Below are 27,194 nucleotides of genomic sequence, written 5' to 3'. Positions count from 1 at the left end.
TCTCTATAGCGGTTCACTTGAAACCATGACATCTTTTCAATCCCGGCCCATGCACTGGCCCAAATATCATCAGCCAATCAGGTGCCACCAGCAGTTTTTTGAGACATTGTTTCTAGTGTCATCAACATCAACCACTGGGGTTATGAGGGGTCATCTATAGTTACTTCCTATACATATGGCCCTATAAAGCCCTTTTAGACCATAGCTGTGATTGTGGTCGATTTCAATAACTTTGACATGACAATGTTTATAATAAAACGATGATTGCCACAGTGATGACTTCTGATAAAAGCTGTCAAAGTTTTTGCTTCGATAGATAGATCAGTACTTCACCATTCAAAGAGAAATTTCAAGGAGGTGCACTCTGCACTGCCTGCACTGTGAGGGATGATGTGCTGTAGACGTCCTGTTGCGAGCGCTGTGGGAACAAGTGAAGGTCATCAACTAAGACAATTTCCTCACCCCACCGTGTCTTCTTTTAGGTCCTCATTTTCTATTGCGGTAAGTCTTTGTTCCAGCTCAACTTGTTTCTTGGTTGCCCGTGACCTGTTTCCTCTCTTTTTCCATATTTTTTCTGCGTTTCCTCACCCATCCGTGGCTACATTTTAGCTGCTCTTGAAACTGACACGCCACCAAACTCTTCTTGACATCCAACCATCCATCCGTCCATCCGTCAGTTCGACCGTCCCTAGCTTAATCCCAATGCAGTTGCAGGTCAGGCGTATCCAGGAAGTCGGAGGGGATTCCCAGTGGCGTGAGCCCCCCGCCAGGGCCCGGCGGCATGGTGAGGTCCAGCCACTCCATGTTGTCCAGGCCAATATTGAGCGAGGAGGGGGGAGAGGAGGAGTCGCAAAAGGACAGCTCCGAGGTGTCCATGGGTGAGTAAGGCTGCTGCTCCATCAGCTGGGCCTGTAGCTCCTCCATCAGGCCCAGGGTGCGGGGGTCCGACACCGGGGAGGTGCCGCCCAGGGTGCCCTCCAGAAAGGCCTCCAGCTGGTTGTCTGAGGCCAGTGAGGAGAGGCTGGGGTCGGACACTGGGCTCAGGCCGGGCGGCAGGGCCACCTGGATCTGCGGGGGGGGTCTGGAGAGAGCGGTGCTGACCGGCAGGGTGGTGATGTTGGCCATCACCGGGAGGGTCTTGGCGAGGGAGGACTGAGGCTCCTGCTGGATGAATGGGGTTATTTCTGGGAAAAGTGGGAACAAACATCAGATAAAGAGAATTGGTTAGTCACAGAAGCACCCCTCCATGCCCAAATCCTGGCTTCCGTTTTGCCTTCCTTCTCTGAATGGTTCTTTGCATCTGCTCAGTATTGTTAGCCTAGACTGTGTGTGCTGTCTTACCCCCGCTCTGTATCAGGATATCAAACAGGTCATCCATCTGCTGGCTGGTTGCTGTGGGAACCTGAGAAGCGAGCCAATCGGGAAAGAGAGGTGAGGCAGTGCGGCCAATAGTGTGACGGTTCCTCAAGGGGCATGAATTTAATCCAAGACTCAGAGGTTTATAGACCCATCTGCATTCTAGCTCAGAAATGGTGGGTGAAATAGCTTTACCAAGGCTGTGGTGCAGGAGTGGTGTTTATTGTGTGTGCACTGAAGTTATGCCTGTGTCAGAAGGTCAATAATCAACCCGCTGTGAACCGTGTATTTGTGAAACACACACCTCAACCTGGATTTCGCTTTGGTCAACATTTTTTGTATGAGTGTGTGGGAGTAGGTATGTGCAAGGCAGTGAGTTTTTTGTCTGTGCATTTGTACCTAGAGATACAGCAATATTGCATCAATACTCTGACGCCAAGAATCTTTTTTTTTTTATTACAATTTAGGGCCGTGAGGTATAGGCCATGTCTACACTAATGCGGATACATTTAAAAATGCTGTTTTCGTTAGCGTTTTCACGTTTTCAAAAAGTTGGCCGTCCACACCCAAAGGCTAAAAATGTTTCCATTTCCTTAATACGCATACGCAGGAAACCTGCAGCAGCAACAGAACAGGTTCACGAGAGTGAAGATGTGTTATCATAGAATGCAGTTAACATCTATTCTCAACACGTCACAAGACAAATAGAGATAATCTGACAACAAATGTAACACTTTATTCCTCCGCAGTGGTAGATTCAGGCCTTACAGCAGCGAAAACAGTACAGTGAATGACCTTAATATTCATACACAATACTGTATGGGAACGATACCTATGGTTGGAAAGACTTTTAAACTTATATCGGAGACACGGGGAACAAATTTAATTACTCGTAAACATCTAATCAAACCGAACAGTGCTGACCACACATAAACAAACAGCCATTGCTCGTAGGTTCCTGATGCATCCGCAAATGCGCAAGTTGACATCATGACATCAGCATTTCAACCTCCATGTGGACGGAAGACAAAAACGGAGAAAGAAAATATGTACTGAAAATATAAACTCTTAACTGAAGTCAGAGGAGAAAGAAATTTATAACGTATCGCTATATTTTACAATATTCGGAATCAAGCAAGTGAAGTCGAGTCCCTGCAAAGTGTCAAGACATGGCAAGACACAGGTCTTGCATCATGGACTTCATGATGTTAAAATTTATTATGAATAAATATTGTATTGCTTTATTATAGCCAACATACAGTATGCACTGAATGCTGCTAAGAGTGCAAAACTGTATCTTAAATAACACCATAATAGTATAATAATATATTTATATTTTTCCTTCTTCAGTTTCACAGATATCGTGATGAATCATGGAGGATTTTCTACCACAGTTATTGTGGGAAATGTATTGCATCAGTATCATAATAGTGAATACCTGCTGATACCAGCCCCATTGTCCACTGATGTGCATTAAATGTCAGTCTGTGTGTGTGTGTGTGTGTGTGTGTGTGTGTGTGTGTGTGTGTGTGTGTGTGTGTGTGTGTGTGTGTGTGCGTGTGTGTGTGCGTGTGTGTGCGTGTGTGCATGTGTGTGTGTGAGAGACAGTCCCTGACCTGCATGACACTGTTGATGTGGAGGTTACGGCTCTGCTTGACGGCCTCCTCGTAGCGGGGGGGCTCCCGGCACCTGGGAGGCTGGGTCATCTGAGAGGTGGGATGGAGGATGAAGGTGGGCTGGGATGGAGAAGGAGACTGAGAGAAGAACAACAACATCAGAACTCGATGGATTTCACTGACGTTCCCGTTACAATGTCAGACAGTGAGATCACAGATTTAGAAACTTCCTGTGTGTCATTATTTTCAGTAATTAAAAGATTTTTCAAAAATTCAGGTCAAGGCTGTGATCTCGCAAGAAGACGGAGGTGAGTACAGATTCAAAATGGCGGCGCCCAGCTGCACGGACAAAAACACTGACAATCCGCTCCAATTTAGACAAATAACAAAGCGAATCGCAAAATATATATATATATATATATATATAAACACTACGCAAATCCAAAGTGGAGGACCTTGAGGATTATATTGATTATAACGAGTACGTGATGGAAGAGGACCAGGACTGTAACAATCCTGCGAAGCGGAAAAAGGCAGACTCAGCTACTGATACAGATGGTCTTATATCCAGCGCTGTAGAGATTCGTGTCTTGTATGAGATTAACAAGTTTGGTTCGCTCCTCCGAGACATTTCCAAGATCAAAGCCAGCCTTGATTTCCTGCACCGCACGGTCAGCGAGATGCAAAATGACAAAGCGGATCGAAAAGCCTCCGTGAAGCATCTCACAACAGAGATGGAGGTTGTAAAAAAATGTAATAGAATAATGAGAGAGATGTATGAGACGCAAGAGACGTAAGTATGTAGGACAATCTCATCTTTTCTGGGATCCTAGAGAACAACACTGAGACCCCAGAAAACATGGTTGGAGCTGAATGGAACCACGGTGGGTATGAACAATCTATTCCGCCTGGGAGATCACGGACCAATGGAAGGTGCTGTACCCCATCCTGAAGGAGAACCGGTAGAAGTGTAAACCGGTATCGCTGGTTGTCGATAAACTATATATAGATGTGTAGACTCCTCCATCACACCCTGGTTATTCTGATAATTCTGATGTGTGAGATGTAGAAATTTGCATCCTATCCATGTCAGGATTGTAAATGTTGCTCACTCTCATCATCTCAACTTCCTAATCCCTCCCTCCCTACTTCTCTCATCACTCTTACCCTTTATCCACTCTCTCACTATATGTATGTCACTGTTCTATGTTTATCTTGTCTACTTGTCATTTGTTTGTGTAGATATGTATCCCTAAAAACTTCCTGCAATACTAGGACAGTGAAAAGGAATGTAAAGGAGAAAAACCCAGACTTATCTTGGCCACAGTATTATAGATATTGCCTTGGATGCACTGTGCCATCACCCCCTAACTAGCTTCAATGACACCCATTAAGTTTGTTAGTTTGAATGTGAGAGGTTTGGGCTCACCAGCTAAAATCCTATGTCACCTCACCAGGATGAACCCCAGCTTCTGTCTACTGCAAGAAACTCATCCGAGCACCCCAAACTCAAAGCTAAATGGGTTAATCAGATGTTTTTTGCATCATACAACTAAAAAAAAAGGTGTTTCTATATTGATCAATAAAAGTATCACATATCAGAATAAAACCACGATATATCAGACACAGAAGGGCGTTACATAATGATTAACACAATGTTAGGAAACATTAAATCAACCACAGCTAATATTTACGGCCCCAATGAGGATGACCCAAATTTCTTTCACAATATATTTTCAAAATTTTATTTTTCTGACTCAATTATTATACTGGGAGGGGACTTCAACACAGTACTTGATCCAAATTTAGACTGTTCACAAACCAGAGATAATCACAAGCCCTGGTGTTCGTCTGACACTATAAAACAATATATGAGTGATCTCGCTCTTGGCGATTGTTGGCAATCAAATAATCCACATAATAGAGAATACACATATTACTCACCACCCCACAAAAGCTTCTCAAGTAACTTTGTAATGTCCGAAATCAATTATCCTGAAATCCACCCTATCGTAATCGCCGATCCGGGCCGATAAGTTTCAACCTCATAAATGAAACCAACCAGAACCCTCCCGGCAGGTGGTGGTTTAACACCTCACTTTTGACGGATAAAGAATTCAACCATTTATTTTCCAGAAAATGGACTTCCTTCATTGAACTGAATGACTCTCCAGAAATATCACCATCCTTACTCTGGGAAACGGCAATGGCAGCTCTGAGAGGTAGAATTAATTAATTCTCCACTCACAAGAAAAAGAAAGGACAAGAATGCCAAAATAAACTAGAAAAATGATTAAAAGACTTGCACTCCCAACAAGGCCACTCACCCACTAAGCAAATCCGAATTGAGATCTGGACAACTACATCTCAACTTGTTAATATCATCCATCAAAAGGAAAAATTCCTCATGCAATGAGGTGAATTATTTTGAATTCAATGACAAAACAGGCAAATTTCCTGCCAATCAATTGAAACGCGATAGAAAAAATAAATACACTTATTACAGCCATCAAAGATCCACAGCGTAGGATAACATACAAGACATCAACAAAATATTCAGAGCCTTTTATAATAAGCTATATCACTCATGCATTACTCACTAATGAATCAAATATATTAAACATTAACTCATTCCTGGATGATATCGACCTCCCTAAACTATCCACAGAGCAGGCTATCACATTAGATCAACCACTTACTCTAGAAGAACTCAGGAAAACTCTCTTCTCTGTGCCCAACAATAAACCAACTGCATCAGATGACTACCCAGTAGATTTCTGAAAACACTTCTGGCCACTTATATCCCCATTATTCATCAGAATGGATACAGAGATTAAGTCAACCTCCACCATGCCTGCGCACATGAATACTGCTCTCATTTTGGTTTTGCTCAAACCCAATAAGGACCCTCACCTCCAGTTCTGGACCCATAAGCCTAATTGATTGGAGGCCTAGCAACCCCAAACTTCAGATACTACTATTTACTAAACCATCTTCAATTGAATTTGGCAACAATTGGACCATGGATGGAGAGACATTGAACAAACAGAATGTCGGGATTTATCAGTATCTGATCTCCCATTCCTTACTGAATCAACAAGGAAACATAACTGCTTGAAAAACCCATTCATTGCAACAACTCTGTCAGCCTGTTGGTGATTCCTCACTCAGTGGTCACACTATCTCCAAACATATTCACTCCAATGTCGCACAGCCCGCATTTTCTGGTTAAAAACAGACAGATAATCTTCAGGTCTTGGAAAAGACAAGGAATTACTCATCTGGAACACAATTTTGAAAACAACAACTTTTCCAGAATATACAATATACAAGCTTTTATTAAAAATGATGACACTTTGATGACAGATGACACTTTATCTCTACCTACCATGGAATGGGAAAAAAAACCTTGCTGTTTCCACTGATATCAACCTGTGGAAGCTTATTTGCAAGAACACCTTTTCTATGACCCACAATTCCAAAATGCAACTAATCCAACATAAGATTCTGCACAGAGCTCATATCACCCAACACAAAATGTTCAAAATGGGTTTTGTGGATAAAGACATTTGTTCTCATTGTTCCCTTAATACCAGAGATGACTATTTGCATGCCATTTGACTCTGCCCACCTATAAAAACATTCTGGGCCAACATCACCAAGAAGCTATCAACCCTTCTGGGTCACAGCAATCCAGTCTCCCCGTCTGTATGTCTGCGGTTGGGTGGGTGCCCTGCGGCTGTGGGGATATCTGTGGCGCTTAGTCCTGTGGCCGTGGGGGGCTTGTGTGTCCTTCTGCGTCCTGTGGGGGGGTGGGCCCGTCGTGCGGGAGCTGGTTAGACGTTCCGTCTGGTTCTGTGACCCTGAGCTTGGCCGGGTGTGCTCGGCGCGGGCTCCCCATGTGGTCTCCTTCGGTGGGGGGCGTACTCCTGTCGTCGTACCAGGCTGCCTGGGTATCTGTTCTCTGAAGCTCTCGGTACGCAGGGTGTTCGTCACTGGGGGGGCCGGGCTGTGGGTGGCGGGGCCGCCTGCTGCCCTCTGTTCTGTGGTCCGCATGCACAACAGCCCGGCATGGCGGAAGTGCTCGGGGTCACTCTGCACCGTGGCTGGCCGCTGTGGCTTGGGTGCCTCCGTGTACGGGAGGTGGGCGTGGCGGGGCATGGTTGGGTCCGGGGAGGGGTCTGTGTGTCTGCTGCCCGGCCTGCTGAACCCCTGCGTTGATCTGGTTGCGCTTCTCCTATCTCTCCCAATGCCAAAACTCAGCACATACACCACACAATAAGGCCTAGGGTGTGCGAGACGGGTGGGCTGCGAGCTATGTTGGTGGGGATGTGGCGGGCACCTGCAATCTTGCCCATCACACTCCTCCCCCGACGTGCTTCTTGTCCGTCCTGAAATTTTAATACCACTCAATTTAGCTTAAAACAAATAAACTCGCACACAAATCGTACTCCAAACAACACTCCACCAGACCAGGATCTGCGGGGCAAAGGGATGCAAGTGATTCGGGTTCCGCTCGCTTGGAGGACTCGCACCCCCACCCCCACACCCCGCAATTTTAATGGAAAATTGCTAACAGCATACATTGAGCACTGTGGTTTTCCGGGGTTGCGGGGCGCTGGTAGGTTGATGTGGGGTGTGGTTGGCTGGGGGAAGGCCGGGTGGGCCCCTGCTGGCTGGTTTTGAGTCCTGGCGGTTTGCGCCTGGTGGCTGCCTGGCTGTGGAGAGTGCTGCCGGGTGCCTTCCGGGGCCCCTGGGAGGCCTCTTGCTGTTGTGGCCGTGGGTTGGGGGGCGGGGTGCGGCTGTCGGCCTTTGCTCCCGCTGCGCGGCTTCTCTGCGGCAGGTGCCCTGGGTGGTGGAGGTCCCACATATCTGGCGGCCTGCTGGCGTCGGCGGCTGACATCCAGGTGCCCTGCACTGAGCACACTCAGCTATGGACGCTCTGGGCTCGCGGATGGATGGAGCGTCTACTCGGCTCTGGTGGGGTGGGCCTCACCCTTGCGTGGCCGTGGATGGGCTTGGGGGCGGTTTGGGCGGGGTGCCGGTTCTGTCGGCGCGGGACCTGGCTCCGGGCCTGCAGTCCGTGCCAGACTAACTAGTTGTAGACTAACTCTGTCCTAGATGCAATAGCATACAAATACTCTGCGTTGTATGCCCAGCATGCTGACAGCAGAGGTAGAAACCCCCCCCCCCAAAAAACAAACAAACAAACTATATATATACACGTATATATATACGTATATATACATAAACAAATAAACAAACAAACAAATAAATAAATAAATAATAAAATAATAATAAAAAAAGGCACTGCTTTGTTTGAACCAAAGACGGGTAATATGCAACTACAGTGTTAGGCTGGTATTGGGTCTAAGTGTGTCTAAGTGGGTCTAAGAGTAAGGTACTGGACATGATACCAGTATCTGTGTGTCCCTAAAATACAATAACAAAATATTTGGCTTGAAATACACAAGAAAACTAAAATAAATGTTGACCTGTGTAGAGTATTTTCAAAGTGTCTAGATCAGGGGACAGAGCAGAGACCATCTTTACTTTTTTTTTTTAAATAGAAATATGTTGCATTTTAAGCCTGGCCTTTAATAACATATTTACAATGCCTTATTAACCTATTTATATACTCAGTTATGATGCATACGGTTCCTGCGTGTTTTTATTTTAGACTGTGGTTTAAGACCACTGGTCCAAATAATTGCTTATAATACCTTGTTGAGGGTTCCGTTGGGGAGGGTGCAGTTGGGTGGAGAGACCCGATTCTCTGGGGACTTACTCAGGAAACACTGGGGATTCATTTCGGGTCTATTCTGGTTCCCCAGACCAGTGGAAGTATTATTGCACATTGTCAGAGTCTACCAGGACACACACAAGAACAACAACACAGTGAAATTAGTACTAGCGTGTATTACTTTGGGCATGAAAGCATTGGTATGATACAAAAATAACACCCCCGCTGGGTCTGGGACGAGTGGGTTAGTCAATATGCTTCCGCAATTTAGGGACAGTTCTCATCTGTGGTGCTGCGGCACAGTTTCAAAACAAACACTGTTCCATGCTTGACTGCATGGTCAGCAGTGTTTGCATACTGCGACACAATATTTAATATTTAGCCAGATGAAGTATGTCATTCTGGTACTTTTCACATACTATTCTATGCACATGGTTCCGGACATACTAAAAACATTCACATACTAACTTGATGTATAAAGTAGTATGCTAGCATGGTATTTTACACACAATAGACAATGGGAGGCAAAATAAGGTTTAACGATGAGCCGGGTTCTCAGACTTATTCAGTGTTATTTGAACCGCGGAGAGAGAGAGTTTAGAGGTGAAAAATACCAGCTGGTGTTGTGAATTTGTCACCAACCTGAAGCATGGAGCTCTGGCTGGCCAGCTGCTGGCTCAGTGGCATCTCCATCTTAGAGTTCTGCAGCTGGGTGACTGAGGCCTGTATTAGGCCTGAGCTTGGATTTGACACCGTGGCCTGTAGTATGGGCTGAAATTAAGTGAAAAGGAGGAGCTCTTAGACCCAGTTGATGAAGTGTTAAAATACAAATACATGAAAATTAAACAGCGCACTGCAAGGTGTGTCTCATAACCGACCTGCAGGCTCATGGAGGTGGTGGGCAACTGGATGGTGGTAGCGCTACTGGGCAGCGAGACAGGGAGCAGGATCTGTGTTCCGGACTGGCTAGTGGCGGTCAGCAGAGTCTGGGGCTGCCCCAGCACCTGGGACACCCCGCCCTGGTGTCTGATGAAGAACTGCTGCAGGCCCGGGGGTGTCTGTTGGGGCTGTTGCTGGGGCTGTTCCTGGGGTTTGGGACTCATCAGGGCCTGGGACACCACTTGGCTCTGAGAGACCATCTTTGGGCTGGACACTCCTTGTTGCTGTGACTGGGCCTGGATCTGGGACAGCAGCTGGACCTGGGGGATCACTTGGGCCTGGATCTGTGGCTGGATGTGCTTGGTGGACTGCACAGTCACATCTTCCAGCTTCACCACTGCGGGCAGTTGGTTTGCGAGAGCATGGGGGCCCAGGAGGGGGTTGTTGGTCGTACAATTGGAATGGACCCTGCCCTCGATTTTGACCAGATTGGCGTTCAGCACTTTGGGTGCAGAGTTGATGGCCGTCAGCGCGGAGCTAAGGCTGCAGTTCATGGAGGTGGGGTCTGTGGTTGACGCCCCTTGGCCTCTCTTCTCCACCTCCAGCTGCATCTTCAGCTCCTCCACCAACCTCTGCTCCTGCTCCAGCTTCCTCATCAGCTCCTCAATCTGACGCTCCTTCTCGTGGAGCCTCCTGTCCTTCTCCTCTGGGACTGGCCTGAGGGGAGACGACCCCGTGCCCGCCCGTCTGGGGCTCACCACCTGCGGGTGCGAGGGGGCTTCAGACATCCCGACATCCCGCTGGAGCATGCAGGGTGTGTTGCAGATGGGAGAGACAGGAGGGGTTGAGCCCATGTACTCTTGGGCCCCCTTCTGGGGAGGTAGGAGTATGGCAGGTGTGACGTTGGTGACGTCCATGGGGACGGAGGAGAGGGCGGAGGGGGCAGAGACGGAGGCCAATGCGGGCGAAGGAGCGAAGGTGGGGGAGCTGTCCTGGAAGGGTTTCAGCCGCTCTATCAGATCTGTCTTTGTTCCCGACACGGGGAGACCGCGCAGTTTCAGTTCCAACTTCAACTCAGCCACCTGGAATGACAGACAGACATCAGTCAGGGAAGTGAGGCTTGAATCCTCAGACTGGCTTGGTCCAGGAAACCAAAAGTAAGTAATCCACTAAAACTGTAGTGACGCGATATAGCAACTACGGCATAAAATTCAAGGAGATATTTTTCTGGCAGTCCGTAACATTCTTCACTGCACTCCGTAATAAATGCAAAAATTAATAAAAAACAACAACAAAAAAAAAGAACTCTCCTGTTGGGTTGCTGCAGGACCCATTTCAGGGTTCAAAGACAGTCGTCATCAGGTGGTGGTGTTAAATGTGAGATTTACAGCATGAAATCAGATGCATGAATAAAAAACGATCATTTTAAAAAGCGCATATCGTCATAAACCTAATAATGGTGTTGATAGAACTGAACATGCACAAATCCACAGCTACAAAACAGATGGACTCCACCGACAAAAGATCCAATTGATTAAATATGCCTTCTGATCACTGACAATTTTAGCAGTTTCCATGGCAACTCCTTTCACCAAGAATCATCTCAGCAACCCCACCCCCTGCCTTTATTTGTATTCTACTTAAAGTGGTAATCCATATCAAAATCCCATTCGATTTTTATCCCTTATTTACATTGCTTAGCTGAGACTTTATATGAAACCGCCATTCAATGTATTCACAAAAACATTTGGAAAAAATCATAACCCCACCAAGCAAGGCATACCTTCGAAAGAAAGTGACTGCCTAAGAGCGAAGAAAAGGAAAAAATAAAATAAAATAATATACAGATTTTGAGTGGCAGATCCAAAGGGAATTCTGGGACTTGTGTAGTGTAATCCACCCAACATGGACAATCTTATAGATTTCCATTTTAAAATCTGACCACAACAACGTGAAAACCGTGGCTTTGTGAAGCATCTAATTACGATCCGTTACAATCTATCCACATCTCAATACCTTCATCTCCTCCAGGTTGGTTGGCAGGACGCCGGGCTTGCGGTTGGACAGGGAGTTGATGGGCCGAGACGAGGGTGAGGCCTGGGGGGGAGGAGGAGGCGGAGGGGCAGTGGGAAGGGACACCACGATAGAGGTCGGAAGGCCGCCGCTGCTCTGACCCTCCGCCACTGGCCTATGGAGACCGAGAGAGAGAGGGGTAGAGAGAGAGAGAGAGAGAGAGAGAGAGAGAGAGAGAGAGAAAGCAATGGTTTACATATGGGGTCATCATCTTCCAGATAAAGAGAGAGAGAGGAGGAATGAAAGAGAGGGGTGCAGCTTGAAGGTGTGCAAGAGAGGGATGAGAACTGTTGAGAGTAGAAACGGGAGGAGGGAGGATTAAAGAGAGCTGGTTCCAATGGAGTCGAGGGTGCGTTTGTTGGTCATTAACCGCATGAGACCAGCGGCTGTCAATTTGGCCGGATTTTCAGATCCTTTTATGATAAGTGTGAAGAACTTCACAGTTTTAAGTCAGCTCAGTTACAGTTGTGTGCTGGGCACCATGGTCTAGTAGTGGTGGTTCAGCCAGTTTAGCCACCCTGTAGACATAGCATACCTTGAAAGTTGTAGTTTTGAATCCTACATGAGTGGTAGTGGTAGGGTAGGGTAGGGTCTGGGAGTTGTAGTTTTTTTTTTTTTTAATCCTATTTAGTACTCACAAGATGATCAGGGAGTTGAGCATTTTAAACCTACTTGAGCGGTGCGGGCAGGATGGTCTGGTAGTTGTAGTGCTGCTGTTGCTGGCTGATGATCTGCAACTGCAGGAACAGCTGCTGTTGCTGCAGCAGCCGGGCGTAGGAGGAGTCCATGGGAGCCTCGCTGGCTTCCAGTTTCTGGTCTGGGGGCACGTACTGATGGTACTTGAGCTTCTTCACCCGGGACTTGAGCTCCTTCCCCTTCTTACTGCGACTCTTTTCGGACGGCTGCTTGGGCTGGCTTTGCTGCGGTGGGGAGGGCAAAGAGCGGCAGAGCTTGCTAAACTTGTGATCTAATGGGTTAAAATAAAGAACTTATTTGATCGTTTTAGTCATGAGAACATGATCATTGGTGAAAGTGAGTAATCCCGTGGTCCTCACTTTAACCAACGTAGGGCCCGATCTCGGGGGAGCGGCTGTGGGGACCAGCTGGGCAGGGGCGGGAGCAGGAGGAGCGGGGCGGCTAGCTGGCTGCGCATTGGTGGAGAGCGCTTTCAGGAAGTCCGCAGCCGTCTGGGACATAAGTGGGAGGAGCTGGGTGGGGGTTGGAGACATCAACACAGTCATTTTCAGGCTAGCACTGGTTGAATTAGTTGTAGGACATTATCAATTAACATTGAATCAATTACACATTGCTGTGTGCAGTACAGGTAGCATCCACATTTGTAATGCCGACAGAATAACTCTGTGTCCTACCTGCACGGGGATGGGTACAGGGGATGTTGCCGGAGCCGGAGAGGGGGTATCTGGTGCCCTGCTCTCTCCGGGCGAGGGGGCCGAGCTTTGGGATTCCTGGCTGGCCGGCTGCTCTGGAGACATGGCGTCGTTGCTGTCTTCGTCCAACACTTTGGGGTAATTGACCTGGCCCACTGGTGGAGGACCCGGAAGACAACACGGTGGAATATCACGACTTGTGCGGGGTGCTTCTGTAGATTTTATTGATGTCATAGTATTCAAAGTTTAAGTCATGTGAAGCTACTATTCCACATAGCTGCCTAAAAAAAGTATTTTTTCTATATTCTAATGCCTCTTATACTGCAATGTGATGTACATCATTTGTATAGTAACGGACACATTTGTATAGCAAACCATGAATATCAAATAACTGACGAAAACAAGCTGAACTCTTATGGAATGTAGTAAATGCATTATCAGTACATTTTCAGTGAATTCACATTGTTAAGGAAATACCCATTCCAATATTATTGCTCCAAACTGTCCGAATGAACCGAACTAAAGACAGGGCAACCCACAAATGCAAACTTACATTTCTTCTATATTCTACACCAACTCACCGATGATGGCCTCTTTGAGGCTGGAGTCGACGGGGAGGATGTTCTTCTCCACCAGCTCCATGGGGCCCGGCCGCTGGGCGATCTTCTCGTTCAGGTTGTCGGCGAGCCGGGCCCTCTTCAGCCTCATCTGGGTGGCCTGGAGGGAGGGCTCTGCCCCTGTCTCTACAGGGGGAAGAGACAAACACAGTGCATCTAGTTTGGAAAAAAAAAAGAAGAAATCTGAAGAATATTCCAAAAGTTAATACCCCATCGATTTCTAAGGTGAGTTTTTGTATAGTTTGTTGGATATTCTGAGTAACAACCTAGTGCGATATTTGCCTTAATATAGAGTAATATTGGTATTATATTATACTGTAAATATTGTTTATTATCAGTGTGGTTTCTGTAGCTACACAAACAACAGGCTAGCATTAATGCACCTTGTGGAATATTACCTTGGAGGATGTGCATCCTGACCAGCTCCGCCCTCTCCGGACGACTACGGATCTTGTGTTTGAGGAAGTTTTCAGTCTGAGAACAGCACGACAAATCAGATCAACTTCAGTGGTCGATGTATGGAAACTGATAAGAGGAGAGGTCACAGGCTTTATTGGTTAAAGCTTTTTATTCAACACCTTATGCTACTACACACCAAAGGACTTTCACTAAGATTTTGGGGACCCAAATTTTCAAGATCTTAAGTTATTCATAAGGAAATCTCTTGTCTTAAAGGCGGTCCGTTTAAGATTATCTGAGATGGCCAGAAACTCAAACTCCATTTGAAAAGGCTGAAGCACCATTTCTTTAACTGAATGAACAAATACAAAATGCGGCTAGTAAGTGGTCAAGAAATCTAAAAATGTACGATCCCCTGTGATGACAGTCTTTACTAAATCCCATAGAGTCCTACTGCGATGAAAAAAAGACTTAAAAAATGTGTGAGGTCTTCTGAAACTCTTTTTCTGTCTCATTTCGACGCCTTACCCTGGCCCTCTCCAAGCTGCGAATCTGCCCATGAAACGCTGCCGGACTCTTCAAAGCTATCGCAGAAAGAAACACACACTAAGTAACAGCGTCACCAAACAGGCAACCAAACACAATACATTGCTGATTCATGTTTCATATATCCGTCCTATCCCAGTGTTACCACCGAAACTGTTCTGTTAGTGGGTGCCACGATGAAGGAGCCTTAATGATCGGGTGTGGGGTGTTTGGTGTTTGAAAATTGAGAATAATGAGGCCGGCATTGAAGTATTACGTTTCAACTGCTGTAATTACGTCCTTGAAAAGAGCTAGCAGTATTCTATTTCAATTCTTGGGAGCACTTTCTTTGAATAAGCAGGCGCTGTTTCCTTGTTCGTGCACGGAAGGTACTCACGCGGCATGATGCCCTGGTCCACCAGCTGCTCCCTGGTGCGCCTCTGCTGTAGCCTCAGCTGTAGCACTGGGAAGACGAGAGGGTGGAAAATAGGAGTTTAGGCATAGAAAAGTGAAAAAGTGGACATTTTTTAATACAGAGGAGTGAAGGAAAAAGAGAAGAAAGGCAAGGAACTCTTTTTTGGTGGGGTGGCATCATCAAAATCCCCCTTGCATTAGATTTGCTTGACATAACACCTCGTACCGCAATTTATTATTATTACTTTTTTTCAAAATTAAAAACAGTCTCTCCAGGGTGCTCTGAGTTCTGACAAATCTGTAAAACACAAAATGTCCCGGTTTTCAACTCAATTAAAACGACAATAATATTATACTTGTTTTCAGCGCTTACATATATTATATATTGTATAGACGCAAGCAGATAAGAACGGGCACAAAGATCCCACGGGGGATGTGGGCATAGTCACCAACATGCTCACTCGCTCGCTGTGAATTGTGTGCTTTCAGGTGTGTGTGTGTGTGTGTGTGTGTGTGTGTGTGAAGGAATTTAGACCTTCTTTAATGTTTCTTTTAGAACTCTAATGCCCCTTTTTACACTGCTTTTATTACCGTATGGCACTTTTTTTCACTACCGTTACTACTGTTTGACACTTTTATTAGCAATACTGCCACAATACTAAGGGTGACCACATTTTAAAAGCCCCAAACTGGCACTCTGTGGGCGGAGAACATGATCCCCCCCCCATTATGCACAGTGCTTTTTTATGTTTCATTCAATATGGTAAGTGAGAGGCATGAAGATGCAAAGTGGAGTCGCTTATAGGACGCGCCGACTTTACACCCACACACACCCACACACACACACACACACACACACACACACACACACACACACACACACACACACACACACACACACACACACACACACACACACAGACACACACACACACACACACACACTCTTTGTCGGTAGTATACAGGCAACTTTGGACATTTCCCGTTAGGTTATCGATTTCGCTCCCAATGTAAACTAATACTGAAATAAAGAAACATGCTTGCGTGCCGGTACCAGATTTTGTACGATTATTGTATGCTTCGGGGGAATATTTTCCCCTACACATAGATCAGTGGTACAATCCTACACATTCACAATGAAAAGAAATAAATAAAAATACAACAACATCTAGACTTGTAGAACATGATATTAACAACAAATTCTGGGTACACTCTCTGATCCACATGTTGAGAGAAAAAAAAAGGAATCTGCAAGACCAGAAAACCTAAAATACTAAAATCCCACCACGCAGCTATACATTGCAATATACGAAAAATAAACTTGAGGTTGCTAAGCACCATCAAGACGGCTTCTGACCTTGGTCGCCGGCATAATGAGAGTGCCATTGAGAAAAAAAAAGAAGTTCTGACCTGTCGTGAACCTGCTGTTAAAGTCGGTGAACGTCTCTACCTCCAGCCAGGCCATCGCCTCGGCACAGGACTCGACTTATGAGGAAGGTTCCAGGCAACCTGGAAGAGTCGCGGACGTTGACTCTTTAAAAATCCCCGGCTGCCATTTAGCCTTCCTTTCGGTTCAGTCAGTCCTCAAGGAGCCAGTCTACACGGCGTCCACAGTGATACCTCCCTCTCCCCCATCTTGACCTGCCTGTTGCTGTTCTACCCCCTTCATGCTTTACTTTCACTTTTCTCTCTCTCTCTCTCTCTCTCCGCCTCTCTCACTCAACCAGTTTGGAATGGGTATATTTTTTTTTTGTTAACCCCCGAGGTGGAGGGAGGCTACAAATCAGAGCAGGACGGAGCGGTGGCGCTGCATTCATGTTCCTCGGGGGAAAAAACTAAACTAAACAAAACACCACACATCTGAAGAGCTCTTTTCCAACGTGCTGCAAATCAAAGCTTATAACAATAATAATAATAATAATAATAATGATAATAATAATAATAATAATAATAATAATAATAGGTGTTAATAAGTCACATTTAAATGAAATAAAACAGAAACAACAAAAAAACAACTTTGGAAAATGTGAATCTGTAGCGTAATGTGTGTGTGTGTGCGCGCGTGTGTGTGTGTGTGTAAAGCATTCGTACATCAGTATTAGATCTGTAGTCCTAAGTGCAGTTTTTCCATAAAGTGCAATGGTAATTCAATTGCTCACAATTACCTCTGATTATCTTTAATTAAATTACATAATACAGCATGATATAGATAAGACTGCATGACCATATTTGTGTTTTACAAACCTAAAATTTGTGAGGCCAGCCAGGTCAAGCACCTTATGACTCACAGGACGGATAAAGCCATTTGAAAATTGAAAATGCACTTCCTAGAAAGACCCACGCGTGAGATTCTCACACCAGTGGGAACACACGGCGGCCTCACAATGGTTTAAGTAAGCTCTCCTGTGCGAGTGTGGGCATATGTGGAAGTGGACGAAACGTTCCGATTATTATTATGAACACGTGTGGCCCTCCTCTCGTCTCCGCCCTGGCCTATTTCCTGATTCTCCGACTAGAATGTGTTACCAATAATAACTGGAAGCCGTGCCAGTCGTGTGTGCCGTTTAGTGCGCCGTGGAAACTGTCCCATGTTCAAAACTGTCCCATGGGCGCAGTCTCTCCTGCCCTGGACAACGGGGCTTGGGGGAGGGCCAAGACCACTGAGTCCGTCAAAGCGGTGGCCAGATAAACACCGGTGCGTTTAAACCTCAATACGACGAGTCATGCGGCGTCTGGCAAAGGCCAGCGGAGCAAGGGGGGTGGTTGGAAAATGTGAGGTATCTGTGTCTGTTCAGCATGTGGCAGCCGGAGAAGCTACTACTGTTGTCATTCCAGACAGGCTATCCACTGTCAAACAGACTGTAAACTTCCACTCTGTTTATGTGTGCACAGCGGTATGGCCCGTGTGTGTCGGTGCAAAATTTTAAGAGCCTGTGGTTCATGACGTCACTGGCTTGGTAAAACACTCCGAATGAGCTGCCTAAATCTGCAAGGAAGGGTGATCGATATATCTGGGAATGGATAGTCAGAGTTTGAGAAAAAAAAATTGGAAAAATTCATAATCCAGCTCAGGGGGAGCTTCGGACCTGCTCCCAAAGCCGGCTGTAATCACACACTCATCGATCAGAATCTCGGTCGGAGAGGTGTGCAGTGCCAAGACGGGGGGGTCATTTTCTTGCATGGAATAGAATTGATATGAGAGTACGTGTGCATATGCATGTTTGTCTCAATCCACACATAAGAGCAATGTGTGGATTCTTTGATTAAGGAGTCAATGGGATTAAAAACCTGTAAAAAACTGTCTGAAAGCTGTGGAACCCAAGTACTATTTCAGCACACCAATCGGAAATTTGTCTTCCACTGCCATGGGTTTTACACTGTTAAAAACCAAGCCCCAGAGCAGATGTTCCTATGCCGTCATGCTGTAGTGCAGTACATAGTTTAATTGGGCTCAAGCTATTCTCTCAATTCTTTAAAAATAATCTTTTATCAATTTAAAAAATTTGGATGCCCATCAGTCCGGTTAACTTCCAATGAACAAAAAATATGGTGGAGGTAAAAACAAAGCAAAGTTTTTTTTAAGTAAATATTAATCTAAAATTGATCTTCAAAAGAGTACAGTAGTAGAATACACCTAAAGTTAGGTCTGCAGGATTATTGCTAAAATGATAATCACGATTATTTTGCTCAATATTGGGATCACTATTATTTAATGCGATTATTCATCCATTTTGGGGAACACAATTATTTTATGGCACTTTGTAAATCAACAGAAAACTGACTTCACAATAATAACTTATTTTAGAAACCTAAAAATAAAGAAATTTAAATGTACAAATCTTAAATTAATCTTGAATGTAAATAGTACTTTCTTGACATTAATTCAGTCTTCTTAAGGCTATATATAATTACGGTTTACTAAAAAGAAGAATGCCACTACATGGCACAAAATAAAAATAATTTATCCCAACCAAGAACGTCAGTTAATTACACCTGCATGTTTTTTGCAAGAAATAAAACAGCCTAGCTGAGTCCATTGACAGTTGTTCTTTTTGGGCAATTTTTTGGGGTGGTTTTTGTCCTTTTATTTTGCTAATTTAATGACCTGTAAAGCACAACTCATAGCGTGCGCGAAAAGAAAGTGGTATTCCATGTTGCCGCTTTAACTGTGCCTGCTGCTTTTCTCCCCGTATAAATAATAAATAAATCAACGTAAACCCCGCTTCCAGGTCATTTTGAAACAGGCTCTCTCTCTTTCTTTCTTCCTTGGGTTTGTTTCAGTTTGGTTCAAATATTGGAGGAACAACGTGGCGGTGCAGAGCGCACTCATACACACCTTTAACCCGGGGGTTGGAGGGACGGAGAAAGGAGCTCCTTTCTATGGGATGATTACACAATTTGATAATTTTATTTAATTTCTCTGCTCTTTATCCTGCGGCCGGTGAGACCTGGTGCTCTGTCCCGGGCCCCGTTTGCAAAGACGACAAATGACTTATTTTATGTCCTTCGGCTTGCTTGTTGCATCCAGTTTAAGACCAAAATAATCCCATATAGGACTGCAGAGGGAGAGGAGAACTCATTCCACGGACACCCAGTATGAATAATTACTGCCCCTTTGGTTTGGCCACACCGGGTTTGGTTACTTTAGCATTAGCTGAATGCTAGCAGACCGCGGAGCCCCGATCTCCCGCGGAGGACGACAAAGCAGGGGGCACCGGAGAGCGAGGAGTCCTGCAGCCAGACAGCGGCACTTTGAGGTGGCAACTAGATACACAGGAGGGGCTCTCGTGAGCAGCAACATGTAAACACACATGTGATTTGAGCTATGCGTGAAAAGAACAATATCGTTAAATTTCAGCCTTTAAAACTAACTTTACGACTCCCAAAGTACACCTTTAGTACAATGTAATTACATAGAGACCAATCAACATTTTTTTTACACTCACTATCTTGATTTAAATGATAATCAACGTTTGCCCAGATGGCTGTAAAAGGTAGGACAAAACAAGGAGCCAAAGCCTCGGACTTGACTGAGGTGGGATCACCCAAAGACACGCCCGACCTGGCCATCGACACTTTAATGTAGGCTCTCAAAGCCTCCGAGCAACTGGTTTTGACAAAAAAAGAAAGCACTGCTGCTACACAATCGACAGACCTTCACACTAAAATTGAAAGCCTCTCCGATGAGCTTTGAAGAGAAATAGTCACAGTTCGCTCAGAAATTCACGAAGTTCTCGCTGGCACTAACCAGGAGATGAAGCTATAGGCTACTTCGATACGAGACCTAGAGGAGGGGGCTAACCACTACTCTGACCGGGTCATAGAGCTAGAATCACAGCTGATGTCGCTAACTTCCCAAGTCAAACAACTGCCAAAGCAGAAGATCTGGGGTCTAGACAACGCAGAGACAACCGTCGGATAATTGGAGTGGAAGAAAACTTCGGAGATGTTTGAATGGAACGGTCAGTGGCTAAACTACTCCAGGATTCGCTGGGCCTAGACTATCCTGGTTGATCCTGCTAGTAGCATATGCTTGTCTCAAAGATTAAGCCATGCATTGTCATTGTATTGTACCTTTTGATTACTGTTTTAGATTGACCTCATGTTTAATAAGGTCAAAAGGGGGATTGTTAGAAATAATATGGCGCTTGTTAAAATAATATGGCGCCTCTGGTTAGAAACAGTTCTTTGTGACCAATCACCCAAATGTTGTTCCTGTACTTTTCCGATTGCGTGCATGTTGCTCATGCTGTTTTGCACGTACATAGTTCTTTGTGATCCACATATCTTTTGTGACCACTTGCTTAGATTAGACTATATAAGGATCCAGGGAGGAAGGATCGGGGCTTCCAGGGCTTCCAGGGTTTTCTACGGGCTGGGCTGAGACTTGGCTGAGTTTGGCTCCTGGAGCCCGGGCTCAGACTTCATGAACTGAGCCTGCTGCACTTTCTGATTCTGCCTGACAATAAATATGACCAACTCTAAATTTGTGTTACGTTTTCTGATGGACGCTCCAACCCATCAACGAACACGCGGAGAACCTCAAAGGTAATTGTTATATTTGAATTGATCAACAGAAGTTTAGTAATTGATTGAAACAGGTTAGAAAGGTTTTCTACAACTGAACAACTTGGTGATCCTTCGAGGAGGATAATATATATTTTTCTCCGAACAACCTAGAGGAGCGGGCTAACCACTACTCTGACCGGGTCATAGAGCTAGAATCACAGCTGATGTCGCTAACTTCCCAAGTCAAACAACTGCCAAAGTAGAACATCTGGGGTCTAGAAAATGCAGAGACAACTGTCGGCTAATTGGAGTGGAAGAAAACGTCGGAGATGTTTGAATGGAACGGTCAGTGGCTAAACTACTCCAGGATTCGCTGGGCCTAGACTAATAACAGCATAATAACAAGCAGTTCACCTACCCGGACTTTACGGCTACACTAAGGAAACGGTGGGAGGCTTTCAAGAAAGTAAGAGAACTACTAAGCAACTGCGCAAATACCAGGTTCGTCCTCCTGTTTCCAGCGACATTGAAAATCACATCCCCAAATGGAGAACAGAGATCATCGACAATCCCTCTGAAGGCAAAGAGTGCATAATCACTCATTTGCGAAGGGACCCGGGTAACTAAGGTGAACACGCCCGTGTTTATTTAACTCTACGGCGTTTATTTCACTCGTCGGTTAATAATACAAGGGCCACAAGGCAAAATTTATTGCCGACTAGTACCAGTCTAACAAGCGGCGTAAACAAAAAGCCAATATAATCACTGTTTTTTCTCTGTCTCGGTTTACATGTTAGTTTACCTGCTTATACTACAACCTTGTGGCCATTGCTAGTATTATATATAGCCACGGAGAGAATGTATAGCAGCTGTTAAAGTCGTTATCTCAGGAATTAGTTTTAGCGGATTGTTATTTTCCTCCACTGTTTTGATTCATGCACAGTTCTTATTCGGATCTAGTCCGGTATTTAGTGTTCTTGTTTGATGGAATGCTCAGTTGGTGTGAGAGCAACCAACGTTTTGGGGTGGATAGCCTCTGGGGAAGGGAACCAAGAGCCACTTTTCTGTTTCTTTTTTACCTTTAAGAGATGTCATCTCTATTTTCCACAATCCAAGTATCTTTTCAAAAGTAAGCAATGGCTGAATCGTACATTCCTTTGCAACCTCAGGATAATGTGATGTCACAAAGACAAATACGCAGCGCCTCTGGTTCTGTAGGCTTCATCACCTGGAACATTAGGGGTATGGGCAACGCGGCCAAACGCAACAACATTTTTTCTCAATTAAAATAATTTTATCCAGACGTATTTTTACAAGAGACACAGTTAAAGATTAATCACCACACTAGACTAAGAAACAACTGGATACGGCAGGTTTATCACTCTAATATTAACCACAACTCAAGGGGCGTAGCAATTATCTTCAGGAAAGGAATCCAGTTTGAAAAAACAATATCAATTCAAGATCCTAATGGCCGATATATTATATTAGTAGGCAGGCTATGCAACACTCCGATTATCCTTGTAAACATTTTTGGTCCAAACTGGGATGATCCACAACGTTTTTATCAAACTAATAGCCTCTATCCCAGACATAAACACTCATCAGCTCATCATGACAGGAGACCTAAACTGTTCACTGAATCCACAATTGGATTGATCCAACCCCAAGCCAGGCAGCCAATTATCCAAAGCAGGAACTGTTGATAACTCTTTCATGCAGTCCTATGGTCTCACAGATCCATGGAGGATAATATCATACAATATCATAGTATTGTTATATCCGACCGCTCTCCAGTGCAATTGGACATACATTTTCCTGATCATGTACAGCCCTGACGGTCATGGGAGCTTGACCCCTCGCTACTGTTATGCACTCAGTTGAAAGTATGTATCCATCAGCAAATAGACCTCTTCCTTGATATAAACGACTGTCCAGACATATCGCGACGTACGCCGTGGGAGACACTCAAAGCCTATATTAGAGGTCAGATAATTTCTTACACAGCCCACATGAATAAACAACGGAATAAACGTCTCCTAGAAATGGAATCATTTATAATAGATCTGGACAAAAAATATTCAACATCACCCACATCAGAACTCTACAAAGACCGTCTCCTTTTACAAATGGAATTCAATAAACTCCCATCAGACAGAGGAGAATCTACTGAGAACAAAACACAAATTCTATGAACATGGAGACAGAGCAGATAGATTACTCACACATCAACCCAGACAAACATCCAGTAACTCCAAAATTACAATGATAAATACTGACCCAGACACAGCCACATGCCACCCTTGACTTATTAACAATCAATTTAAGAAATACTACTCAAAACTTATACCTTTCTGACATAGAAACAAATAGATGTTCAACGCAATCTTTCTTAGTGCACTAGATATGCCCTACAGACACTCAGACCTCCCCTGATAAATCACTTACCGCCCGTGAGATACAAGCCACTATTCACTCCATGCAGAGCAGAAAGGCCCCGGGACCAGATGGGTTTCAGATTGTGTATTACAAGGAATTTTCTTCCAAACTCATACCCATTCTTAAAGCAATGTATGATGAGACAAAGTGGCAGTCTACCGCCAACCCTCACGCAAGCAACTACATCAGTATTGTTAAAAAAGGATAAAAACCCACTTGACTGCTCATCCTACAGGCCCAACAGTCTTCTATGCTGCAACTACAAAATACTCACCAAATCTGTCGCAACCCGGTTAAACGAGGTGATACCTACAATCATACATCAAGACCAACAGGTTTTATACCAGGGCGCCAACCATTCTGGCCAACCATTCTGCTGACTCCTTGATATATTACACTCAACCAATCCAGTCCAGCTGCCTGAGGTGATCTTACCACTAGACGCTGAAAAGGCATTCGATAGGATAAGAGTGGGAGTACTTGCATGTAGACTTAAGGAAATTTGGATTTGGGGAAAACTTTTGCAAATGGATTAGAATTCTATATGAATTCTAATCCATTTCTAATATTAGATTTCACAATATATAAGGGTACCCACCAGGGCTGTTGCTTGTCGCCATTTCTGTTTGATTTAGCCATGGAACCTCTTGCTATTGTGATCATGAATGATGAGAGAATTAGGGGCATCACAAGGGGGGATACAATTCACAAGGTTTCACTATACGCTGATGACCTGTTTCTTTATGTTGCCGAACCAGCACAGTCCATACCTCACTTTACGGCTGCTACAGGAGTTTGGGAGCCTCTCAGGCTATAAGTTAAATTTAACCAAAAGCTTCCTTTTTCCTGCAAATAATATTGCTAAATCACGTTTCAGAATTGAACATCAATCCATCAAGTACCTAGGCGTTAATATAACTAGTTCCTTTAAAACTCTCACAATGGCAAATTTCAATACAATGTTAGAACGTACGAAAGCAGATTTAGAACGGTGGTTGTGCCTCCTGATTTCACTACCTGGACGTGTTAACATCCTAAAAATGACAGTATTACCAAGATTCCTGTATTTATTTCAAGCGCTACCCATTTGGCTCCCAAAACAATTATTTGTTAAACTAGGAAAATATATATCAACTTTTGTATGGAACTAAACAACCCCCCGAATTAAGAAGATATACTTGGAAAGACCTTAACCTGAAGGAGGGCTGGGCCTCCCTAATTTTCTTCTCTATTACTGGGCAGCAAATATCTCCAAACTAACATACTGGGTGACGGCTTTTTCTGAAGAAGATGGGCCTGCCTGAGCAACAATGGAATTCACCTCACATGCACCAATCTCCCCCATCTCCTTACTATCTGCTCCCTTGTCAGCATGCACTAATAACTAAGATTTTCTCCAATCCTATAGCCTCTAACCCCATTAAAGTCTGGATACAATTTTGCAAACATTTCAACCTGAATCAGATAACTGGCCTTTCTCCCCGGTCTCTTAATCATCTCTTCACACCCTCACAAATCGATCCAAATTTTGTTGGTTGGCACGGACACGGATTAATCTTCTTTGATGACAAATCATTCATGTCTTTTGAACTTTTACGCAAAGAACACGATGTCCAAAAATCACACTTTGAGATGCAGCTTTGCTTCCAAACATTTCCCTACCTACCCCAAACCTCCAAATAAAGATTACATATCACACACACACACACACACACACACACACACACACACACACACACACACACACACACACACACACACACACACACACACACACACACACACACACATACAAACTTTACATTTGAATCCATTTGATAGGGGCTTAATCTCCAAGACATACAATATTATCCAAAATATTGATCTGCCAACAAGGACCAAAATACGGGAAGCCTGGGAACGTGACCTAGAAATGGTAATCCCTGAGGATACGGGCAAATTGCACCTCCACTATACATACTTCCTCAATCTGTATAAGGCACGGTTTCATTCAATTCAAGTTACTCCATAGAATACATTACTCCAATGACAGACTAGCCAAAATACTGTATACCCATCTATTAACCCCAACTGCCCTACTGTAGATGCAGTAGCCCAGTTTCATTAGGACACATGTTCTGGTCATGTCCATCCCTGGTCAACTTCTGGTCCTATGTATTCGACTGCCTTTCAGGGCTATGTTGTAAACCCCTTGAACCAATCCACTCACTGCCACCTTCGCAGTAACAGCAGTGGAAATTCATGCTACAAATGTACAAAAAAAAGCAATAGCCTCATAGCACGCAGACTAATTCTCATGAACTGGAAATCCAACAAACATCCCCCCTTCAAGAGATGGATACCAGCGGTGCTGTCCCTGCTCCAGCTTGGGAAAATTAGTCACACACTGAGTGGGTCTTATGACAAATTCACTAAAGTATGGTCCCCTTTCATTAGATATGTAAAGGGACTGACCCTCTGGTATACCATACTACCAGACTGATGTCTCTCTTATTCAGCCGATTGCTACTATAACCAATGCCTTTTTCTTTTTTAAATTATTATTTTCTATTATTATCTATTATTATTATTATTATTATTATTATTATTATAATTATTATCTATGATTCTTCTTCGTTTATTTTCTATCTTATTCTTTTCATTTATGTTTGTTGTATGTATGTTTATGTCATGTATGTATGTTTATTTATTTATTTTCCTCTCTCCTTGAATGTGGGATATTCTGCCTAATTTCATTGCTCTTTTCCTTTGAGTGCGCTCTTGGTCCCAGGGGAGGTAGGGAGGGATAAGGGCTGGGTATAATATGGGGTAATGTCTATGTGAGTCGAGTATGTTTGTTCATGTATTAATGTGTGTATATAATGCAAAATTCCTTAAATAAAGATATACAGTATAAAAAAAACTAGATATACAGGACTGGGTACTGGGTTAAGCAAAGGAACATTTAACTTTAACATCTAACATGTAACTTACTCCATCTTCGTGTGATTGGGTGTGGTTTCAGCGCCTTTGGCGAACACTACACTAGTGTTTCAGAGCAGAGGGAACTCTATTTTTTCATGATTTTGAAACCTAATTTTATATCCTTTTTTTTTTTTTAAATCAGAACACATTTATTTTTGCTTTGCAGGTTCTTTAATGCTATAGGCTGCAATAGAGCCAAGATTGTGACCCGGACAGAGATGGTCATGGATCCAGAACGGAATGAAACCAACACCACAGACGCCACAAAACAAAAAACACAAACTAGCAAAACTCTGGCCGAGAATATTACATATGGAGGGCTGGAAAGTATGGAGGACCCTTACCGTTCTTGCGCTCGTTGAGCGGGGGCAGGTTCTGGGTGGACTGCAGAGATAGCTCTTCCATCTCGTGGGTCACCGCCTCGCTTTGGGGACTGGGTACCAGCAGACTAAAAATCCCACAATCCCCCTCTGCTCCCAGCAGCACCTGGGAAGCCTGGGGCTCCATAGTGCCTCAGGACGGGGGGTTGCAGGGTTAGGGGCGGAAGCAGTTATTGGTCCTCAATGTTCTCACAGCCAACACCTGTGTGAGGAAGAGGAAGGACAAGCAATACTGTAAGAAATACTTTTAAGAATTAACTGTATTGAGCATTAAGTACTTGTACCATGTCTGGAAAAAAAATCTGAAGTACAATAATACACAGCAAACAGCCCAGTATGGATTCCACAAACTGGAGAACTTCTTGAGGTTCCCAACACTCAAACTGATCTTG

The 27,194-nt window shown here is 44.4% G+C and overlaps 1 protein-coding gene across 1 annotated transcript; it reads right to left on the bottom strand.

The window, feature by feature from the left end:
- Positions 1 to 693: 693 nt before the first annotated feature.
- On the bottom strand, positions 694 to 26,929 carry mrtfba (myocardin related transcription factor Ba; the record flags this gene model as incomplete). The annotated part of the gene is made up of 15 exons (XM_080021544.1): positions 694 to 1,184; positions 1,342 to 1,402; positions 2,973 to 3,110; positions 8,696 to 8,839; positions 9,358 to 9,486; positions 9,594 to 10,676; positions 11,611 to 11,782; positions 12,340 to 12,587; positions 12,723 to 12,875; positions 13,038 to 13,210; positions 13,637 to 13,798; positions 14,071 to 14,146; positions 14,600 to 14,655; positions 14,994 to 15,059; positions 26,767 to 26,929. 15 exons carry the CDS (start codon positions 26,927 to 26,929, stop codon positions 694 to 696), a joined length of 3,315 nt encoding a protein of 1,104 aa, XP_079877670.1.
- Positions 26,930 to 27,194: the final 265 nt, after the last annotated feature.

The sequence above is a fragment of the Zeus faber genome, assembly GCF_960531495.2.
Source record: "Zeus faber genome assembly, chromosome: 20".
Taxonomy (NCBI): domain Eukaryota; kingdom Metazoa; phylum Chordata; class Actinopteri; order Zeiformes; family Zeidae; genus Zeus; species Zeus faber.
This window is presented reverse-complemented; position numbering and strand designations above follow the sequence as displayed.